The sequence below is a fragment of the Adelges cooleyi genome, unplaced genomic scaffold (genome assembly GCF_023614345.1).
Source record: "Adelges cooleyi isolate 19-005CV unplaced genomic scaffold, UGA_ACOO_1.1 ACOO_flye_CR_arks_rails_tigmint_CR_PRNA_651, whole genome shotgun sequence".
Taxonomy (NCBI): domain Eukaryota; kingdom Metazoa; phylum Arthropoda; class Insecta; order Hemiptera; family Adelgidae; genus Adelges; species Adelges cooleyi.
The window spans coordinates 8084914-8109904 of record NW_026096352.1 but is presented as its reverse complement, the minus strand read 5'-3'; the positions used below and the strand labels follow the sequence as shown (position 1 = coordinate 8109904).

General features: G+C 30.8%; 1 protein-coding gene across 2 annotated transcripts in view; it reads right to left on the bottom strand.

Annotated features, from left to right (window-relative positions):
• LOC126844286 (phosphofurin acidic cluster sorting protein 1) overlaps positions 1-22745 on the bottom strand; it is a 34230-nt gene extending 11485 nt beyond the window's left edge. For both annotated transcript variants that reach the window (XM_050582366.1, XM_050582367.1), the window contains exons 1-8: positions 22290-22745; positions 2959-3046; positions 2479-2568; positions 2291-2416; positions 1639-1777; positions 1455-1576; positions 1224-1332; positions 984-1151 (exon numbers count right to left, since the gene is read on the bottom strand). In XM_050582366.1, the coding sequence (XP_050438323.1) occupies positions 984-1151; positions 1224-1332; positions 1455-1576; positions 1639-1777; positions 2291-2416; positions 2479-2568; positions 2959-3046; positions 22290-22396 (949 nt within the window). In that variant the 5' untranslated portion in view covers positions 22397-22745. The remainder of the gene's footprint in view (positions 1-983; positions 1152-1223; positions 1333-1454; positions 1577-1638; positions 1778-2290; positions 2417-2478; positions 2569-2958; positions 3047-22289) is intronic.
• Positions 22746-24991: the final 2246 nt, after the last annotated feature.

The window sequence follows — 24991 nt, the reverse complement described above, 5'->3', positions numbered from 1 at the left end:
AGCTTGTTTAAAGTTACCAATTATTAGGCTTAAACCTATTTTTCAGTACAAACTCTGGTTATTTGGCTTGGCGATTAATCTATTTTTAAAATATGTGTAATATCCATGTTGACGTTGCCAAAGCGTTTTGTAAATTTATACATATAGCCCAGACGATTATGTGAAAACTTTAAAGCTACATGGATTAAGGTTTTTTAGCGATCTAACTGTTGAAAACGGTTAAGGTGTACTAAGGCTAAGGTGTATTGGTGCTCTCTACTGAAAAACTATTGATCCCCGTTATAATATATATGCTTTTAAATTACACAGTTAATGGTAATTCTTGGCACTGGAATACTGGAATTTCTTAACCCCTCTGTTAAATAACCTCTATAATCATAAATCGAAATTGGATACCGCGTTTAGCGTTCTACGGCGTTCATTGTGAGTATTATATCATCATACCACATATAATTTGGAAATCCGGTTTTAAGTGGCCTAAAAAGTAAAGGCGCTTCAACGAAACAGTCCGATTTTTAACATTAGAGAAGTATTTTAATAATAATAATGGTACCTAATAATAAAAAGCAATTTTCTAATTGCATATATCTATTTTTATATACACGCATATTAATAATTAAAAAAAACAAACGTAGCGGATGTACTGTTGTTTTTGTTGTAAGATATTTTTGCCCGGGGAAAATGATGCCAAAAGCTTTACACTCACGCTTCTCGAGCGCGATTTAAGCAATTGCAAAAGATAAATTTTGGATGGTCGCCACGCATATCAGACGTAGACCGCGAAAACTGCGGTTTGAACGAATAACCAAAAAATGAAGACAGTAATAATATTAATAATAATTATAATGAAAAAAAGACTACTGTAAAGGTTGAATCAAAACGTCAGATGAAAAACGGTATATGCATTATAGGCATATGGCGTTTTGTTGAACTATAAAAATAAGAAAACCCGATATTAGCTTAAGACGTGCTCTGATACGAACCTGAAAGCCCTTCATGAATCATGTTCGTGCGGGAACTGGAGAAGAACGGGCGGAGCGACGGTTTGGGAGTGGATAGGATGGACAGTGTATCTAGGTCTGGTCCGGAGTCGCTCATGTCTTCCAATTCTTCAAAGAGATCTTCGATGTCGGCTGGATCCATATCTCCGCCTGTCGAACATAAGCAAAACACGAATTAAATTTTATTAATGAAATCAACAATGTGTTTATAGCTCTTAATACCCGACAGTTTTTGACTTATCGTTTCTCGACCGTTTTCCAGAGATTGTAAGTCTTCGTTCACTCTGAATCGCTTCAGGAGCGCTATGAATTTTTGCTTGAGGTTCCTTTGCTGTTAATCAGATACAGCCAAATCAAATATACATACAGCCAAGTTGACACAATCATTGTTTTTTCGTACCACGACGAACGTGGCGCTGAAGTAGACGAAAAATAATAAAATCTAAAAATTACCCTGGCGTTTCCGGTGGTGATATTCTTTTTACGTCGCCTGTCCTCTAACGTAGGATCCGAGTCCGAGGCTTCCTCGCCGCTACTGAACTCCTCGTCTTCGTCAGAGTAATCGTTGCCTCTACCTAGGTAAGCCGATCGCCGGAAATAGGATTATAATACATAGAAACCTCGTAACGGTTCTTACCCGTCACTGCTTTAGTAACGCCTTCGTGGTCGACGGGTTGACTGTTTAAGCACACGATGTTCACTCGACCGACCAGAGACTTGGGATCCTTGGGATCGCCGAGCAGTTCCAGTTCGAGATCAAGAGGTCTTTGCAGCACCTAATATTTGCACAATTTGCACATAGTCAATCTTCTAAAACGCTAATTATCTACTATTGTATTTTCATGTCCGTACCAATCATAACCTAGATTATATCCTGTTGGAACCACACTTTACTTAATCATTCCTTATTTTGTTCTCTTTCGTCATACCAATATATTCACAATAATATTTGTACTCCAGTTACTCTCGACTTTGATATATTTTGTTAACCATTGCTTGGAATTCCGATTCATACAGTAAAAATCAGTCCTATTAACTTATACCGGTCAGTTTGATTGGTATTTGTTTATCAGACAACTCTTTTAACATCTCTCTCTACTTCCACCCACATTCTATGCGTCACACATCTTTCTCGGAGCCACCTTTTTTGTAACATCGGTACTAAATATTTGAACATAACAGCTCTTCTTTCAATATACATCCTTTTCATCTACATTCAAACTTTGCTTTACTTCATCATCGTGCGTTAATTATAGTAATGACAGTAATAGTTGAGTAATGTTACATACGAGCGCCATGTTGATCACCCCTTCGGCTAATGTCTTGTAACCGAGTATGGTGCGATTTTTGTACTTTTTGCGACGTTGAAGCATAACGTGCAACATGTTGACGTCTCTTTTTAAAAAATGCGGATACTGAAAAAAAAAATTGATGCCGTGTCATTGATTATCATTAATTACTAAGATTTCAAGAATACCTGAAGACAAAAGTTCAGTTGTAGTTCCATTTCCGACAACCCACTGGCGGTCAACGGCAATTCATTGGTGCGAAGAGTCCTCTTCGAACCCTATTAAAGCCATTATAGATATGCATTACAGATTATAGGTACCGTAAAACAAGTAGCCGAGACCAGCTATACATCATGATTAGACTATTTTACATAGTTACAGGACATTAGGTCTAAAAAGACCAAAATTCAATTTTTGGTAAAAATAGGTTGGATATATGAAACCCCTTTATACTGTATACAAAATGCTCTTTTAGAACGTAAATTGAGAAGTATGAAGTTAATAAAAATAAAATTTTTGAAGCTAATTTTCCTAATTTTCAAGTTAGAAAGACATACGATTAGTCTAAAGACTCTTTAGACCAAAGGTCCAGATGCATAATATATATTAATTATTATTATTTATTATTTTATGACCCTCATTACTATTGACGATTGTTAATTACTCACGTGCATTTTCACCGCTATGGTCAACGTTGACATCTCCAAACCCAGCGGTTTGGTCAGCACGAGTTTGGTCAAGTTCATCGAGCACACCCTGTAACAACGTTTAAAGCCGAACACATGATTCAGTTGATCCATACTGTCGAAGTAGTGGTGGGCTGGGTCAATAGCTCTATATTCTACTATATTTAATTGTTGTTATTAAAATGAACCGGAAACCGATTGCATAGTTTTGGCTTGAGGAGGATCCGCTGTCGTTTCCGGCGCAAGAACACAATTTTTTTTTACACGATAAAAGTAATTGATGAAAATGTAAATAATAAAATCGTTTTGCTATTATTTATACCTAAAAAAAAATGTCTACTTGTCCGGTCGTTAAGGCCAAAGTCAACAATGTGGACTACTTGACGGATTCTATGGCGACAGCAGTTTAAGAAGGACTTAACGCAAATCAATTAACAATAATAAGAATAATAATTGAAATTAACCAGTTCCGTAATTATAATAATAATGTCTCTTATAAGAATTTACAAGATATCGACAGCAGCACTTGTAAAAATAATAATAATTACAGTTGGATAATTTAAACGCTTGCTTTTATCGCCGATTAGTGTCCCACAAAATATATTAGATTTACTCAAATATCATAACACCGACGGTTGGTTTTTAAATAATATAATTACGTATACAGCGAACACATACGAACGAGGCTTGTACTTTTATACACGCCATAAATGTGTAATTTTAGAACTCAGAACGAACTCCTTTTCCGTCTATTATTAAATACTTCTATACGTGGGGCGAAACTCTTAAACTTCTCAAAGCATTTGCTAGCTGAAGAATTAAACTGTGGTTGATCAGACTACTTTATTTATTTATAAATTACACTCTGTAACGGTAAAATGAGTACAGGGAGACTACCTGATTAGAAACCATGTAACAAAAACTTAAAACGTCATTAGATCCTAAACGGTAATCCGAAAAACAAAAAACTGTTTTTCTTACCGTAACCCAAAACCCGATAACTTCAGGTCTTACCTAATATGCATTAGTAACGCCGAAAATTAAAAATTTCTAATTAAACCCGTGCTTAAAAAGAAAAATCTATACTTGTTAACTTCAAATGTTTAATAATAAAGATACACATAATAAAATTCAATGCTAATTTAAAACGAACTTAAACTTACTCTTAAAGTAAAACAAACGTTTAAAATGCACTTTTAATTGTTTACATTTTCTAACACCGAGAAGTACACATTTTCACATAAGGCAGTTTATACTTTTTTTCTCACCGAAGGTTTTATTTCTTTTGTAATTATTATCATAAAATACTGATATTTTTTTTGGGGTCGTCCATACTAAAGTTACTTTTTATAATAAATATTTAAATATAAAAAAATACAAAAATGAGACTATTTCCTTTCCCTGAAATGGTTTTTATGGAATGTTTAAAAATTTTGCTATTTTAAGATAATTTGCAAATTATATGAGCGTCGAGATTAAGAACGGTTATTTGTAATAAAACTATATATATATATATATATAATCAATAGATATAAATATTTATTATATAATATATTGTATACTGTATACGACGTTTTATTCCGATTTGATACCTACACCCAGGGTAGTAGTCGTCTCTCGGCGTGCACGTGTGTAGCCTAAGTATAGCCTCGTTTAAATAATTCTAAATGACACGAGTTAACATATTTTCAGACGCGGGTAAGTAATAATTTATAGAGAAGGGAGCGACCTAACCTGATATTCATCTTTACAAATTATTTAAGCTCTCCTAATTAGTATGTTTTGTGCAATCAACCTAGGATAGGTAGACTAAATATAAGTAAAAACTCATTTCATTTTAAGTTATACATCCTCATCCTGTGAGCACTGAGCTTTAATGACAGAACTGTTTAAAAAGTAAATATTAAAATTCTATTAAAAGTACCCGAGATCAAAGAGTGGGATTCTTAGGAGTTTTAACCCCATCTCTGTATTGGCGTCTACATATTATTTAGAATCTACTCTATGTACCTATACAAATCTTTTAACTTCTCGTTAGCATACATCCTGTATGCATCTACGGCAAAGCGTGACATTTTTTGAAACGTGGATTTTTTTTTATCTCGGTGCGTGTGAAGGTTGACGTTCTATCATTCAAGTATTGGTTCAATAACAATATTATTAGGAAATAATATATATTTTATAATATGTTGTGAAATGCTCGATGTTTTAGAAAATCAATACTATGTGTTATTTACATCAATGCAACAACACACAATTGACATATATCGAGTATAGGTGAGTTGATTTTGGCGTCAAATAGAATCGTGAGACGCAGATTAATTATGTATCAAATGCGTCGTAGGCTCGAGTTTTATGTTGCGGTTACAACTCATAGAAGTAGAACGTTGCGGTCAGCACAAAATAATTTGCCAATTTCTAGATGAAATTATGCATAAATCTCAACTATTACTATGTTTTTTGTGATGGAATGCTACTGAGAAAATTTCACATGAATACACAAATCCTAGAAAGAAAAGAAGTTTAAAACAGTACCATGTATACCTAGTATTGAGTATGGGTAGATGCCTATCCCATGGGGCGATTAAATGACAGGGTGAAAATTAACATATATTCATGAGTTATTTGCCTATAGCTTGATCCTCTCGCGTTTCTATGATAAGGCTTAGAACGAGAAAGCGTTCCTCGTGGATCGATTACACAGTTGGTCTCGCGCATTTCAAAATTCCTGGTCTATTCCCACCTTTATTGATCGCATCAATCAATGGTTATTAAAAAAATGGTATTCAGTGTCTACATTGCCAAAAAACATTGATTGCGATAATTTTAATATTGAATAACATGTTAAATAATGCGATAGTTTTTGAAACTAAAATTTTCAATATATATATATAAATATGCATAATCATGATATTATTAGATAGATAGCGTTATATAGTGTACATAGTGTTATATAGTATGGTACTTCATTAACTTAAAACATGCCGTAAAATACCGAAAAACATACCAATTACCGGTGGAACATGTTTTAAGCCTACAACGCAGATACGATATGTTTTTGATTTTCTTAGAACAACAATAGACTTCAATGGAAATCAAGGGAAAAAGATTTTCCCGTATGAGTAGTTTTATAACTATAAAAATAACTATAACTATAGACGGTTTACTTGTACCCACGCAAATCTAGAGTGGAATGAAATACGACTAACAATATGAGTGTGCTGTGTGACAGAAGAGAATACCCATTACATATTATGCTACAATACGCCTGCATCGAATTTTTTTTTTGAGTAGGTAAGGATTGGATGTTATTATTATTGTTGTCTAAAACACGTCATATATACAGATTGCTTTTTCTTAGTCTCGAGTCTGAGTCACCTGATTTCCGTTCGAACGACGATAAATGAGAAACAAGAGATTTGCAAGTTTAATAGCACAATTAAAAATCGCTATTTGACACAGGGTGATATAAACGGCCTTTTAACGTACACAGATAATGGACATCAACATTTTCATGAATACACGTTACGACGTCTTATGTGTACATTATATAGGAATACAGAGCCTCGTGCCTCTTCGAGTGAATGTTCCTCTTATCTATAGTATTCATATCTGACTCTCGAATATAGCTCGTATTTGTCAGCTGAACCACTCCTAAGAATATAATGTTTGCAGTCTGTGTGCTAGTAGGTAGCAAACAAGAACAATAAGTAGCGTTATCGATAAAGTTGTTGTTTACTCTTAGGCATTTTATAATGCAATATGCATTTAAATTATACATTTTTATATAATATATAAACAATAATTATTTTATTTTTCCTAAACTCGGTACGCAGATGCCAGGCCTAATATTATATTATAGGCTACCAATGCTGCGCCATCATCGACGACGCGTTAATACAATATTATTATTATTAATTACGCTATGCGTAAGTAGCGCGCAACACTCTTGGTCGCAAAACTTGTTATTTATCGAATTATAATAACACACAGTAATAAAGATATTATATATTATACTACGCCCATGAAATAATGTATTATGCAATCCAGTGTCAGGTTTAGTGGTCTATCGTCGATGACACTCACGCGTGGTAAACATGATAATATAAATTAATTGCAATTTCTTTTAATTTAATGTAAAATAAAAAATTAAGTTTAAAAACTAACTGATGTACTCTACTCTACAGATATCGTTTAAAATAATATTTTTATTGGTTTGCCATGACAAACAATGTTATTATTTAATTTGTCATTTGTTTGTATATAAAGAAGTATAACATTTGAATTTATACTGCACAGTGCACACACGAAGTCTCCGATACAATGTGTTTTCTATAAAATTTGCATTTGAAATTATAATTTATAATCCATGTCACCAAAAGAGTGTTACTGTTACAGGCATTTTATAGAGAACCACAAAGCATTGTTTTGTACATTATTAGAAAAACTAAGCGCTATTTAGGATGACTCCATCCGAGAAGGAACATACTTAATCCAATTTGAAAGTGTAACGGAATTTCCAGTGAAATGCATGTTTAATGTTTTATTAATATATCTATTAAGTCTTTGGAATAAATAATAACATTTTGTTAATTTGTTGCTTGTTGTAGATTATTTACCGAGTTATGTAATTATTTGATTTAGCATAATTTAAAAGACAATTCAGATTTGTTTTATTATAAATGTGCACTTTATTCACTCTCTTCTAAGCAGACTTCTTGATTTTTTTTTACAGGGCTTTAGTTCTTGCAATATTAAAAATATTACTAAAAAGTACAGTTAAAAACTGACTATAGACTTATTTTCATATTGGTGGGGGATAAGGTCAATTCTTATTATTGACTGTTTAAATCTATTATCTATTTTATAATCAAAGTCGCTATATTTATAAATTTATTAAAATAATTGACAAGTCTGACTGTTTGTAAATAATATTTATCGATTTATTTTTTAATTAGTTTCCTTAGAAATTCTTTCTAAATTACGTTAATTTATTAAGAGTTTGTAGAAGTAATCCATGTTGTTAATTATTAAAACTGATAAATAAAATAGATTTTTTAAATTATGAGTTGTAAAAATGATTAAAAAATATTAAAACTGCGCTTATAATTTAAAGTGTAACATAATAAATAAATACTCAATAGATATTTCGTGTGACACTTTTTACATTATTTTTTAAAATTCAAGTACAACAATGTCAATTTAGATAAACGTTTCAAAGACGTTGCTGATCGGTTTTCGCACGTCCTCCTCGAAATTGGTCCAAAACGGGCGTGGGCCGTTCGCGTAGGAAATCATAGCGGAGGCCTACAATTATTATAAATTATAATATTGTGAAAATTTAATATCAAAGAAATCCTGATTTGTCGCCGTACGAAAAAATAAAACCTTGAAGACACACTGAATCGAGCCGATAGACGATAACATTTGTGTTTCACAGCTAATGTTTTCTCCGTCTTCGATATCAACTTGACTACTGTGTACAATGTACATAACTAATAATATCATATTACACCCAGCCTTGTTAGAATTGTTTGTCGACGCAATAAAAGAGTCCAACGAATCGCTGAAGGAAAACAAACGGTGGACTTCCTTATCACGATTCACGGCAAAGTCAACGTAATACAATAGTATTATAGGGTGGTAATAAAAAATACACCATGATGGCGTATGTTTAGAATAGGAATAAGACTGTAAACAAGAAAGCAAATATTGTTTTTTAATTAAAGCAAAAAAAAAAAATGATATCGAACGTTCGTCGGGACGGAGGAAAGGTTGCACCACGACTAGTGTACGTAATATTATGAAATTTCGTTTACCTATAAGCGCTTGACACGTTAGCAAACACCGTGAACATTTTCGGAAATCAAGATAGAATCTCTCACCCTCTCTCTCTCTCTCTCCTATTTTATTTTTTATGTAAACAAAAATATTATATTACCACCGTGGTCTTCGACTACTTGAGCATTTAGAAGAAAATATTTATTTAGAATAATTATTCATTGTATTTAAAATCAATATCTTAGAATAATTAAAAATAATTATTTTCTATGAAAAAATAAAATGTAAGTGATTTTTTCTATACATTATGTGATGCGGAAAGCAAAAAGATACTCTCTTTTGATTGATTTTTTGAACAATTTAAGACCCGGTACACCGTTGTAGCTAAAAAAAGACCAAGTTATTGGACTTTATACTCGCCAAGACTTGTAGATCTTGTAGAATTAATAGAATAAAAAATAATACATTTTTATAAATTAATTTTGAATAAGTCTAAATTAGGGTTGTCATCCTAATTCAGATAACCATGCCAATGAATCTAATTATATTACTATGTAGTCTATATCTGCCTTTAAATTATAAAATTAATAACAAAACATATATTAAAAAAATAAAAATCAATTTAACTATTTATTATTACTTTTTTATCATTCATAAGACATGTAAAATTCAAACTGTTAATTTTACACATAGCAGTCATGCAAATAAAATTTATATTATTTGTATAATATGAGGTAAATAATATAACTTCGTCTGGGGGACGAAAGGGCCAAAAAATAAGCAATATGTACGTGTGTGAAAATTCATTACATATTGCTCTTATTTTTTTTCATCTGCAATTTTCATTTATTTCGAAAATGGCTATCTATTTTGAATTTTGATAACGGGTGTGTGCGACCTCCAAACATTTTTTTTTTTTTTTGCGTGCCCTATAGCCATTAGACGTTGGTGGTTACCCCGGCCCATTCAACTTTATCATACACTGTGCAGTGTGCAGAATAGATTTATTAATGTCAGTCCTGTCCATTTCTTTAGATTATCTATCCACGAAATCCTAGCCTTTTCGTCTTTTACCTTTGAGTTTTCTATGTGTTGTTTCTTGTTTTTTCTAGCATTAATATTCATACAAAAATGTTCAATAACTCTCAAATTGAAGTTATCTTCATTACTCTTTTACCAGTGGCCAATACAATACGGCTAAACGAAGATTGCTATACAACTAATCTATTTTTTATTATAATTGTATCATCTAAAACGCCAGCAACGATAATCATTATTGATTACGTCGGCTACATAGTCTCATTACTACTCTATGGATCGATTGTGATAGACATAATATAAACCTACTAGTTTCAATATAGGTCTATAAAAATGTTTTCGCTTTCCCCGTCGTCGTCGTCACGATCGATTACTGAGCATTGCTATTACTACACATTATACAAGCACAAAACATGAGAAAAATCACAGTTGCGGAAACCTACGTCGAAAATCTTGCCTAAACATAATATTAATATGAATGTCGGGGTTTTGACTTTAACGTGTGCACTATAGCCTAAATGTACTCCGAATAATGATAGAAATTGTTTAATAACGCCGGATCGTCTTTACGGTGAAAACAAAAATAATAATATTACTAACGGACGAGAATATATGATTAGCCAAGTACCTATGTAGAGAATCGTAAAAAAAAACTTTTATAGTTCTCCCTAGAATATTTAAATTATTGATTCAACACAAAAATGAAACATCAATTTCTGAAATGTTTTACCTACATGTTAATCATATACGGCCAAGTGTATTTATTTAGCTTTAAAACCCCTTTTTCCTTGATTACACCAAGCAAATACAATTTTTGAGAGCCAAAGGGAACGGGAAATAGGTAAAAAACACGCAAACTCACACCGTTGAAAAAACAATGCACACATTCTTGTTTCACGCCTAAGCTATAGAAAAACAATAGATACCTGTTATAATAGTACCAACACAGATAGTTTCGACAACCTCGCGGCGACGAGCACACACAATAATATTACACTTAAAGACTACTGCAGGTGCTACAGGAATAGATAATAAGTTTCATATAAAAAATACATCATACATAGACAAATAAGTGCCAATAATAGAGTAATAACGACTCAGAAAGTTTTTACACGTCGTCGTGGTCGTCATATTATGCTTATGCCAATGAATTATAAACCGAAAAAGCATCCTTCGCCTACTTAGTCGTGTATTAGAATAATTATTATTATATACAACAACGGTCGTTCGATTAGCCATTTTAACTGGGGCGGTGAAACCGGGATAGAGGAAAGGAGGACAAATATACATTTTCAAACGCGTAACCAAGTTACGTTATGTCTTCACGGTTCGTCACGTGTACTTGAGGACTGAAAATGGAAAACTTAATAACGTATAGAAAAAGATGCTTGTGTGAGATGGATACTAATGAAATTATTCATGCGATCTACAACAGAATACAGATTCCTTGGTAAAACAATAGATATATCTGTGACATCACTGTATGTAATTTTTTTTTTTAATAAAAAGAAAAATTTGTATAAACACACTTGTAAAACATTAACGATTAATATCTGTCATTGGTAAGTTGTTCTAAATTAAATGGACCTGTTTTTATTTTGTCCTCTTTCAATAAAAACTGTTAATGATGAACTGGAATTGAAAAAAGTTGTCAGGTAGGTACCAGTTTTCAGTATACAATCCTCCAAATTATTGGATTATATATCATGTGACCAGCAGTTCCTTCTTATTGATTTTCCATATAGAAAAAATATATACATACAATATCAAAATGTCTGAATTATTATTTGATAGTCGGCCTTGCTAAAATAATTGATGATCATTAGTGTTTGTGTCAATGATACATTGTACTGATTTGACAATCTCAGAATGTAGATGATCACAACAAAAGCTTAGTAATATTAATAACTAATTAATTAATAAAAACTTAAAATAAATTTAACAAATATATCCCATTAAGTCTTATGCATTAATTGAGTAGCAGTTATTTATTGATACATGTATTTATAGTTTATACATACTAAACTACTACTGAGTACTGTTGTCAAATATTCCTGTGTTAGGAAGGCTGGAGAGGTAAATCATGACATATAGTACTGATAGCTTTAATAGAAGTCGAAAATATGAATACACTCAACTTATCCGACAACTAAAAATTCCGTCTATTCGAAAAGATGGTTGTACATATATTTCCACATACTTAAGAACGGTTATCTATTAACTTTATAATTGCTTCGTATTTAGTTTGCATCTTAAATAAGAATCGACTTGTAATATAAGTTTTTTGGTAGTTGTAGACTCCAATAGCAACTTTTGTTTGTCTAAATGTTTCTATACCTATTTCAATTTGTTTGGATGTTCCTTAGAGAATTTTTAATATAAAAGTTGTAAAATCACAGCTATTTCAAAAAAAGCATTAACAGTTTATAGAATTATCAAACAATAAGGAACAAATTTGGTTTTTCAAACATTATACTGGGTCTATATCTTCAAAACTCTATAATAATTATTTTATATTTCAATTTATTGAAAAAGGCGTTCCTCTATTTCGACCTCTGATTTTCAAAAACGTAATATTTTTGTGATTAAGATAGTTCAGATCGTTTTTGTTTTTATAACAAAAATTCTAAAATTGTTAAAAAAATAAACAAAAAACTACATTTTTATTTTATTTTTGCTTTTTATCTAAAACTTGTGAACTATGCTATCCAGGATTGGCTCGGCGATGTCATACTCTTTCAGTGTTAGTCAGACTAAAGGTGCTGTGGCTTGCTTATGTCTTTATGAAAAAAACTCGTATAATTTTAATTTAAAAAAAAATTAACCGGCCCAACATTGAAAGTATCAAGTATGACACCGCCGAGTTGGAAAATCAGCGGGATCGGACGGCCTACACAGAACGATAGCAGGTTGCGGTGCTTTTCAACGTTTCTATAATGGTTAACAATGTTTTATTTATTTTTTTCGTTATTGTACACGTTATATATAGCAAGATGTTATGTAATGAGAGGCCCAAAAACGTAAAGGCGAATACGCACGTGCAAAGCGTTAATAATAACATTATATATAAAACGATATTAATTGTATTACGCCGTCGCGCCGCCGTGTCCTATCACTGTGCCTGGATGATTGTTGTACAGAGTGCACGTTGCCATAGCCACAAGTGAATTAACAAATAGAAAAAATGCATACACACAATATTATTAAAGTCAATAAAATAAAATAAAAATATAAAATATTTAACTATATTGATCCGGTCGGCATAGGCGAATGAAAATGAAACTTTGTTTTTATTGTAAACCAACACGCTTTATTTAAAGTGCGTAAATGTTATAATTTTAACGAGCACCGGTATAACATCGTATAAGATAATTCGAATTGGTTCACAGCGGAAAATAACACACACACACACACACACACACATACACCATAGTATACATATATTGTATTATAGTAGATTTATAAACGAATAATATAGTAGTGTATAATATACACTACAGTCTACAATATTATTCGTTATATTATGTACACACTGTAAATGAATGAACGATGCCAAGGAAAATAAGTTTACGTAAAATTTAATTTTCAATTTGTGTGTAGGTAAGCTAATTTTTCAAAACTATTTGTTGCTTTATAAAGTAAAACCTTATTCCAAAAAAAAAACAAGCGAAAATCACAAAAAGGCAATAAATTAGGCTATTTCCAAGTCTTTGCAGCAAAAATATGTAGTCTGGGGTTTAAGTATCTTGAGACTCCAGAACTATATGGTTTCTATGGACTACAGACGATGAATATTATTTTAGGTCTACACCGATGAACTTATCTTACATATTCTATATAAAATAAGTTGATCTTTTGGAAATCATATATTTAAGTAGAAAATGTAATAATGAAAATATTTATTATAAAAACTTCTACATAAAATCCTGGCCAAAAAGTTTTTAGAATAACTTTTATTATAAATGTTCTTACGATGTTCTTTGTACGAAGTTCTTGAAAGAACTTTATAATAAAAGGTCTAACAAAAAAGTTGTTACATAAACTGTTCAATAAAGTTCCTAAAAAAAGTATAAATTAGAATACAGATTATTAGAATATACATTTTTTTCAGACCAAAAAAAATCGTTATCGCCATACGTCCCAGCTAGCGACAACTTTATGCCGTTTATTGACCGATGGTTATTATTACCAGTTAATTACTGGTTCTAATGTCTAACTATTTAACTGTATATAATATACACACACACACACCATTATTCTTAATCGTAGACGAACGCTCTCGCTTTTAATATATTGCTCGGCCGTTGTCACATTACACATTAATTTTCCATCGACGAAAAGACATTGACTGCGTTCTATTGAACTTATAGATAGATGAATACAGTATTATATAATATTATTAAATTGTAGTTGATGTTCGCTGAGTTTAAAGTAGTTTCGCGCACGCCAACTGATCGTTAAACTTGTACACCTCGTTACACATAATACTATACTGTCGGCTCCTATAAAAATTGAATATATTTTTTTTTTACGCTAACTTTGTTCCATAAATAATAGACCAAGCGGTTAGGTTATTAATATCTCGTAACACGTTTTGCACGTTAAAAAATAAACATAGCTGAAAACTTCCAAAGATGTTTAAAGCGCAACAGAAATAAACTTTAACTAAGCGGTTTCGTTTTTCATTCACTCAGTACAATATGTGGCGACTGTGGACGTTCAGGAGAGAAAAATGCAAAGTATATAATAATATAGGTCGTGTTTGCGTCCAACACGGAACACGAAATTTGTGCACATAATGTATTTTTTTCTATGCAATTTTTAGCAAATGCGGAAGGAGATGCGGTAAACCTGTAGTGAAAGTGTCCTATTGGGAAATTAAGTTAAACCGTGACGATATACTGTGACAAATCGTTGCACCAAACGAATTTCCATTCGACGGCAATCAATAACTCTGATCTCTGTCAGGTGTATCAGAATATCACCAACCAAACGATACAGCTAATATTATAATTTATAATGGAGTGTAATTTAATTTGGTTTGCAAATAACGACTAAACGGAAAAATAATTATTGAGCGTGGAAGGAAGTAGGATTTTTTTTGTTAAATAAGTGTACCACGTTGTTATTCCTTAAACAGAACCTAATATAATTACGTTTTTGTGGATGGTATGTAGCGAAACCCCTCAAATAATTGCATAAGAAATTGCAACACAATATATATATCAATCATATCGGTAACCAAGTAACAAATGACATTCTGCTTAATAAAAATTATTATTCCAACGAAATTTGAATAAGGAACATTGGAATCAATAAATCTATCATTATGATATTTCGGACCGGAATATTGACAAAAACATTTATATAAATATACATTTAGTGAGGTCAGAAATTTGGATTACTGTTTTTATACGTTGTTTATGTAGATTGTTGCATAAATCCTGAAACGGATATGTGTTTTTGTACAATTAAAATAAACGTAGACAATGATGATAAGCGCAGTGGAATTTCAGACGTCACCGATAAGTGGTAATTATTATTAAATCTGGAAGCAATACAATTACTTTCAAAAAAACCCTTCGACGCGAATCTATAATGACATTATAATAGCTTAAAAATGATGTAACCTATTAAATTTTTGTCGATAAAAACAAATTTTACTACTTAAATGTTTATATATATATATATATATATGTTAAACCTACATTCTGAGCTTCAGATCATTAGAACTAAATTTAAGTCGAAAGAAGTATAACACAGAAAAAATTGTCTGTCTCCGGAATAATGAGGTTTAAACATGTATTTTACTAATATTTTAGCAGTAGCTCAATAGACACAAAACAAATTAGGATAATGTTTTTTTTTTTTTTTATTGAAATATTAGACAAACTATTTATTTCTACAATTATAAGTTGACAATGTACGAATGAAGCTAAAAATTAATATGTACAAACTGGACGATATTTACAAAGACAAGCAACTTAAAAAAAAAAAAAACAATTATTTACAGCAATTACAAGGCAAATGTACGGACTCAGCAATGAAGAGAAGGACGGATTTAATGATGGGAATGACTGAGGAATTGAGAATGGAATAAATGTCAAAATGGTTGATATTATAGAAGGATAGGGTGGTGAAGAGAGGAGTACGAAGTTCAGACAAAGCAGGACACCATAGCAGATGGTGGAAGTCGCAAGGAAATTCATCGTCGTGACGAGGACAGAATGGGGAATCGTTAAGGGAGAGTTTAAAGGCGTGGTATGGGAGTAGATTTTGACCGGATCTTAAGCGGGAAAGGATAATTTGTTAATTTGACAAATGGTAACTTATCGATTTTAAAGAAGATGGGGAGAACTTTTTCAAGCCGTATACAGTATTTCTGAAAACATTATCTGATCTTGACCAATAACAACTTTAAAAATAGTTTACTCATTGATATTTTTACTGGGCCTAATTAAAAAATATATAAGTACAAATCATTATTATTTAAACAGACAAAACATTAAATTTAATACTTCTAAGTATAAAATTATACCAAGTTAATTGCTATGATGTTATCATGATTTAAATAAAATATTTATTATAAACTACATACACGACGTATAATATGTTATATAATTCAGTTAGAATATTCCCTTGTAATAGGATTTCTTTTATCGACTTAAATCGATAAGGCCTTTTGAGTATTATTCAGAAGAGAGTCAGGCGGATAATATAACATATTAAAATTAATTTGCTTAGATCGTTGAAGATATATGTTGTCGTCATAATACATGTTGGCAAGACATTTTGATCGTTTGTAATTAAAACTGACTCGCGTCAGTGATTTTCAGGAAGATAGATATGAAATTGTGTATAGGTACCGTCTAATACATCAATAGAAAATAGGATCGGTAAAATTTTCCAAGGTATTCTCTTGCAATTTAATTAGAAAGTTATAGAAATATTATCGAAGCTACAAAAGAGAATATATAAAGTAAAACAAGTTGCCAACAACTTGTAACGAACAGAAATAAATTGTATCTAACAAACTTTCGAGGAAAACCCGAAAGCACTAATGACTTGAGACGTTTGAACAAGTCTTTGTTAGTACACACCGTTAACGCCTCAATAGTTTTCACTAATAAAAATAATTCACCGGAAATATAATTAAAAATGTAAATGGAATGTAAAACAAACGCCAACGAGCCAATGCTAATAATATTATGTAGTCTGTAGTCATGTAAACAGCCTTTTTTAAAATGTATTCATTAAACAGTGTTTTTAAATTACACTGTACCAAATGTTATGCCTAAACGAGTATTTAAACGCAAGTATAAGCGCAGAATCAAAACAAGTGCAAATTTATCTGTATAGAAAAAACGAAAGAGAAGTACTAATTTTGTTTTCTGTTAGTTGACTTCACTGGCATTGACTGACAATAGGTTTTCACGCAATATTTATTTAATAATAATTATGACTTAATTATCATTAAAAAACTGAACCCAGCGCCAGCGTGTACTGATCTACAATGTATACCTACTCCCATTATAATATTATTGCAGTCACTCGACTTCACTTTCATATATGTCGTTATACATACATATCATATCATACACTTACTTATAAGTTATAACTGTTATAATATGTAAGTTATATTTTAACATATTAGTATTAGAAAATCAATAGCAATATCATTATTCAACTCTTTGATTCGATGATAATAATTGATAAAATATAATGTTACACTACATTTCTGTATTATTGGAGATTTGGTTTTCTCGAGTTTTTAACTATAAATGGTGTAGAGTGTACCTATTAGTATAGACCAAATGAATTATGAAAACATACTTATGCATTTTTTATTAGTTCCACAAGACATTACCAAAAGCGCTTCTCACTTTTGGCTATTGACGTTAATATTGAAGAAAATCTATACCTTACATTTTAAATGAGCATATAAATAATAAACCCGGCACAAATTGTAATAAAATTATAATATTAAATATAAGAAGTGTGTTATGTGACATAATATTTAGTGTGTTAATCCGGACGGTCCAAATAGAGCGCAGTGTTTCGGATAGCGGTATCGTTTTGAAAAGAACCATATTTACTGGAACGAAAGATCTTGTTATACATACACTAAAATGTAAGGTGCAGGTATACGGTGAATGTCGAGTGCTTGTAGTGTAGTGTACGCACTGATAAAAAAAACTAAATAAGTACACTCAAATTAACGTGTACAACTACAGAGGGGACTTGCGCCGCTAACAACATAGTAGTTCAATGATTAAATTATCATTATTTTAAATATCATTCTAAGTGTCATCGTGACATCTGAACAAGGTCGGTCCTCTCATATCGGCAAAAACCCCTCGCGTAAAGCTGTAGCGGGCACACCATTAAAAGAAAAATAATAAATATAATAAAAAAACAATCATTTCTCATTAATTATAATTTTGTCTATATCAACACTCAGCGGATTCAAGCTGAGATTATGACAATTATTTGATTGTGTATTTTGTACACGAGGATACATTGGATAATATAATTATAGTTATGATTTACGATATTATACTTAAAAACAAAACCAACCGCAGCAGCCTAAATCCGTGCCAGTAATTCGATTAATGAAAATATATAATATGTATTACGGATTTAACGACCACGCGTTGATTTTTATACAATTTACTGCAGTTAACATACATTGTATAATATCGCACTGTTAAACGGATAAAATTGAATATGTGTTGTACAGTACAAATTGTGACGACAAAACCGGAAGATACCATAAAAATACTAACTTATTAACCGTTAATAACCTACAAGTGAAAAAAAATATCTATAACATAATCTAAAATAAGTCCTAAGCCGTCCCGCAGGGTGCAATTCTAATGGATTCAGCTTTGAGTTGATTATCATAATTTGTATTTTTATCAGTACTAAGCATGTCATCATTAATTAACGTCATGTTTTTTTGCGTTATTTAAAAAAAACAATTTAATGTCTTATCGTGGGTCACGTGAATGTCCATCAGGTACCTACTTGAGAAATCCTTAAATGTTAGTAGTTTCCAATTTTAATAATACTTTCGTACAGTCTGGCAAATTGATCAGCCCTCTCCCCTCTTGAGAATGTCACGGACTTCTCGAGAAGTGCACCGAGCCGGCATGAAATGAAAACCGGCACGACACATACTCGTAATACAAAATTAGCGAAATTAATCGATTATCTACCCATTCATTTTTTATAATAACAACAATTTTTTTACAATATCGATAAATAAGGCTAATACCTTTTCGAGAACACTCAACACAATATTTTTTAAAGGTACTATCATGATAACTGATGTGATAACTAAAAAATAGCCAATATCAATTGTGACAATACGTTCGAATTTATTTTAAACAGCTTGAATTTCATTTCATAATTTCAAGCTGATATTGTTCTACAATTATTAATATTATTACTATAGTGGTCAGATTAAATCACACATTCCATAGATAACAATAGTCATTATATTTTTAGTATATTTTTTTAATTTCTCAGTAGACAGCTTGGTTTTTATTTAAAATTATAATTATTGATGATACAGTTAAGTTTACACAAATTATACACACTGAGTCACTATGTCATTTGCAATAGTATGTAGTCGTAGTCATCATAGTAATTTTAAATTGACATAACATTTTTAAATGTATCACTGTTTTTAAATATATTTTGTTTTATAATTAAAAATAGAAGTTTTTTTCTGCTGTAACGTATGTGAATCAACAAACCAATTAAACACATTAAATTTAAAAAAAAATTGTTATTTATTTTTTAAATCGTTGTAGTTTACCTTTAAATTTCCATTTAAAAAATATCTATTAGGTAAACAAAACATTTAGTTGGACTTATTAATTTACGAGTCATAAATTATCTACACTAAAAAAACAAGCAGTTCGCGGCTATAAGAAATGTTCAAATACCTTTAAAACAAATAACCGTTCGACCCTTTTGAAAGTATTAATTAACAAACGTAACCCTCCCTAATGGTTTATTTTATAAGTTTCTTTTGCAAGACCATTTTTTTTATAAAATGATTAGCTACGGAGTAGATATAAATGTATTTTAATATACAGATAAATTTTCTTTTTTAAATTTCAAATTCCATAAATAAAACCATCTATCAGTATTATTCTACTACAGTTATTATTATTCACATACTGTTGATGTATACTTGATTAACTAAATTGGAATTCCAATTGATGTTCATATGTCAACGCAATATTGTTGGAGCTTTGCCATAAACATACTAAATATTATAAACTAAATCCCACAGGTATGCATGTTTACGGTAAACATTAAGAATATTAAAGATACGTAAGTACATAGAACGATGAAATTACGTATAAGTACAAAATTATATAACTTATTATTTTTTTGAAATAAATTTTACATTTTCTTTATGAGAAAAAGTTTTAAAATGGTGTAATATACATGAAACACATTAAACGTTAACAACACCCGACCACAGTTTTGGCAAAAATCCATTTTACTAAAATGTTATGTACTATGCAAATTGTAAATCTTTTAATATAAATAACAATATAATACAAAGGCACACTTTTTTTGTTTATAACTAATTTGTTTGTGAACTATTATTTATTTACCTATGTATTAACTTCCTAAAAAAGATAACAAATGGAAATTTTAGCTAATGCACAATTAATGTATAGTAAGTTTTTTTATTTTTAATTCATTAGTTGATTATAGCCTATTAGTTATGATAAACGGTTAAATATGAAAACATTTTGAAATCTGTAATTAGTTTTTTATTAGATGGCTAGTTCAAATTAAATTTCTGAACAAATTTATTGTTTATTACTAACACTTACCTACAGTTAATTGGATGTGAAATGAGAAAAAGAAAGGTTCCTCATTCATCGTACTACCAGCTAAATTTATTCTTCTGCTTTAAACTAATATTACTGTCATTCATTTATAAAACGCATACTACTATTAATTATATTAATATTAATAATTAAATTATAGAGCTATTAATTCAAAAACTCTCCCACACAAAATTAAGAATGGTACAAATGCCACTACACGAGCTATGTTGTAACTTTCAAACACTTGCTTGAAGGTAAACACTAATAAATACCAAACCATATCAGTTATTTTAGTGGTTATGAAGTTAAATAGATATTAATATTTAGATATTAATAGATAGTTTAATATTTAAATTTATGTTAATGTTTTATAAACAATATTTGAAATGGTAAAACAAAATACTTTGCTTATAGCTACATTTCAAAATTATGATATTCCCTCAAATAATTTGTACAATTTGAATATTAACAAACTATTTGTATAAATGAACAAAATATTTGTCAAAAAAAATATGTCCTATAATTATAGTGAATTGTATAACTACTATAATATAACGTTTTCAACTATATTTCGAGTGCTTTTTTTTTTTTTAAGTGGACTTTAAGTGTTATTAATTAGGTATAATTATTGTTATACAGTTATGATGCATTATGTAATTATTTTTTAGGCTTATTCAATGACTAATTTGTACAATAACAATGATAACATTTTAAATTCTAACTCTACATTTGATATTAACTAATATTTGGTTTGTAACAGTATTGCTATTAGCGAGAGAGAATAGGCTGAGATAATTCGGTCATGTTATGAGAATAGATGAGGCAGAGGCAGTGAGAGGTGTTATGAAGATGAATGTAGAGAGAAAAAGAGGAAGAGGAAGACCAAAGAAAAGATGGATGGACGGAATAGAAAGTGATATGAGGATAGCTGGGGTATTTGAGTGAAATGTAGAATACCGAGCTTCATGGAAGTGTAGGACTAGGGTGGCCAACCCCATGTAGTTGGAAGTGTAAGGCAAAGATGAAGAAGAAGGACAACAACAACAATATTGCTAATAGTATTAATTATAAAATTATTATAGTTTATAACCATATGTAGTTTCTTTTCTATTTGTTGTAGTCTCTTTATCTTTTTATTTCTTTACAGAATTTTACTAAGCTAATCCGTTAGCATCATCCATTTTAGATCTTGAAGTGTTGTAGCTATTTTGATAAATAATATTACAATGGTACATTTGAAAGACAGATTTTAAAGTTAGAGACTCACCAATATCTTATAGTAGAATAAAAACAATCGAGGTTAATGAGCTAATGGCTAAAAATATTACTGAATAATTTAGTTGGAATTTAAGTGCTATGGTAGATAGTTAACTAGATTATTTAAATTGTTTGAATCTCTCTAATATAAATAATTATAATACTGGTGATAATAATAGAGTACACAATAATTAATAATTATCAGTCAGTGTATAATATTTACTCCTAACGATTGGAATGTGGCAAGATGACATTCCTATATACTAATCTAATATTTTTATAGGAAGAACAAGAGCATTTAACACCGGGATGGATAATTATTGATATTGTATCAACAGTGACTTAAAACCAGTAGAGTACAACATAAACAATAATTACCTCGGCACACAGTTTGAGGGAGTACGGTCCACTTCCCACGTAGCAAACAGCTTCATCGGAACAGGCCGAGTGCTGGCCATCGGGGCTTTAACGTATTTTTCTGCCATTGTTGCTAACTGAGCTCAAGTGTTTGGACGCACCCCAAAAGCTAATAGCTAGGTATGCCGGCTTCTCTCTTTCTTGAAGAAGACTGCACTTCTTCTTGGTAGAGAATCCAACCACTTTTGGGCTGTGTCGGCGGATGACCGTGTACGCTTTAGGGCATGTCGATCGAATACGATGTGGCAGACCGATGAAAAAAAAAGCCCGAGAAGGGAGCAAAATGCCCAAAGAACACTCGAGTTCAAAAATCAACAAGAAACAAATTACACCGGGCGGACAACGAGCTAATCACGGGTACACATAATAATACCGACTGACAACTGACGTCTGACAGTGTAGTTGCGACGGCGGCGGCGGCTGTAGTGTTATCAACCAAACTGCGGCGGCGGCGGCGACGACCGACGCACGCACACGGACAACGGCGCTAGTGTTGAACGCTTTTTTGTTAATCTTGGGCGGCGTCCACGGTTCGGTAAGCCGGTAGCTGACATTTTCCCGGCAAAGCGAATTATAATAATATTATATTAACATGGTTAATCGTTAATGAATGCATACCACCAGTCGGGTTTTAACCAGTGTACGCTTTTGACAAGATTAAAAGTATTCTATACCTACACACGTACATAATATATGTATATATACATAGTACAAACTTCTACATACCCTTAGGCCTTACGAGACACTATCTTGACTGTTTAGGTATTACACGGCATTTATACATACATTTTTTAACCCTGTATATGTATATAGTAATAAAAACTATATATAGGCGTTATAATAATAATAAAGCCGACCGGGAGGGGGAGTAGAACACCTACGGCCCCTGGATCCGTGTATTCTGGGGCTGGTATGTTTAAATCTAACATAAAACATTTTATTTTAATTGATTTTTAACATAAAAAAAACAAAATGTTAAATATCTTCTATGTATTTTGAATTTTTTAAACAATTTTAGATATCCATTCCATTGAAAATAATGTAGTATATACTTAACATAGTATACTAGATATCGTACAGGCAGAGACGTATTTAGGAATTTTGCGCCCCAGGAGAGAAAAAAAACGCCCCCTTCCCAACCTAAATTTCTTCAGCAATAGGTGTATTTGTAAAAAAAAAACATGATAGTGAAACCAATGCATATATTAGGTATACATAAAAAAATACATTTATTGAAGCACTTATCGACTGCACCAACGAAAAGGGTCGTATCTCTTTTTTTGCAACTTTTAAGGATGAACCAAACAAACATTCAAATTTAAATTCTTATTCTGTTTTTTAACATATCAGTTAGAAAATTTGGATACATGCTATAAGAAACTGTACTACATATATAAAAATACTCTCCAAAATTTACCGCCCCTAAAATTTTGCCGTTTGGGGCCCAAGCCTCCTCTGCCCCTTTTTTTTACATATAATTATTTCAACTATGTTGATTACTGTGGTCGTTGTTCCCCTTCAATTCTTATTACTATATAGTTAGCAATCTAGTTCATTATATAATATATTATATATCTATGGATATAAAACAAAAGATAAGTGATAACATAATATCCATGATTCACTGATTTTCCGCGGAGCGTGTAAATAACAGATAACTAGGTTTTTTTTTAAAACTAGTAGGTACTCAATGGTAGCTTCCAATTAATTGCGTTCATACGTCGTACTCCAGAGTTAGACATTATTTAGATCATTTTTTTATTCGTATAATATTTTTCTGTGAGTAATGATTTTTCAAATAAAAAAAAAACGTTGATTTATTCCGAGTTTTTTTTTAATTTTATTTTTTTAAGCTAGTTTTTTTATTGTTGACTTAATTAAAAAAAAGAAACTTTATATGATTATTCTTACGAAAAATGTTTAAATAAAACAATTATTTGGATAAAATAGTTGTTATTCGAAGTAGTTATTCGTATAAATCTTCTTAGATTTTCTCGAAAAAATATCATACGAATAAAAAACTTCGTTGGATACAAATATCGGTTGATTTAGTATTAATAACTAAACGGTATTTATTCATATTTAAATATTGATCAGCCATTATTTTCATTACATCGAAAGGTAAATGTTTGAGTTGCTAGTGAGTGGATATCTATATTTAAAAACACAGGGGTTAATGTGGATTTTTAAATGTGGTTGTCTTGAAACCTACACAATGAGGAGGTCTTATGTTTCTTATTTTAAATGTTATAAAGCGAAGTATTTTGTATAATGATAACAAGATATCACATCTTTCTCTATGGCGTAAAATAAGATTAGTATAAAATTCAATATTTAAAACTATACGTTGAAAATATTTTTTTAAAGGATAACTTTTATAAATCATTTATTGCACCCCACATATTTGATATATACCTATTAAAAGTAGAATATTATAATATATAATATAATATCTAGTCGATAACTTGTTATCAATAAATACTTAACGTGTTGTTAACGTTAAAAGCACAGACAAATTGTAAAATAATTTGTATTCGTTTGCTTAATTAGTAGTTAAACAAGAGTTTCATGTCCACTGTGAATTACCATATGAGTCTTATTTATTATTATAATATTTCATACTATTATTTTACATCCACTATAAAATTATCATTAACCATAAT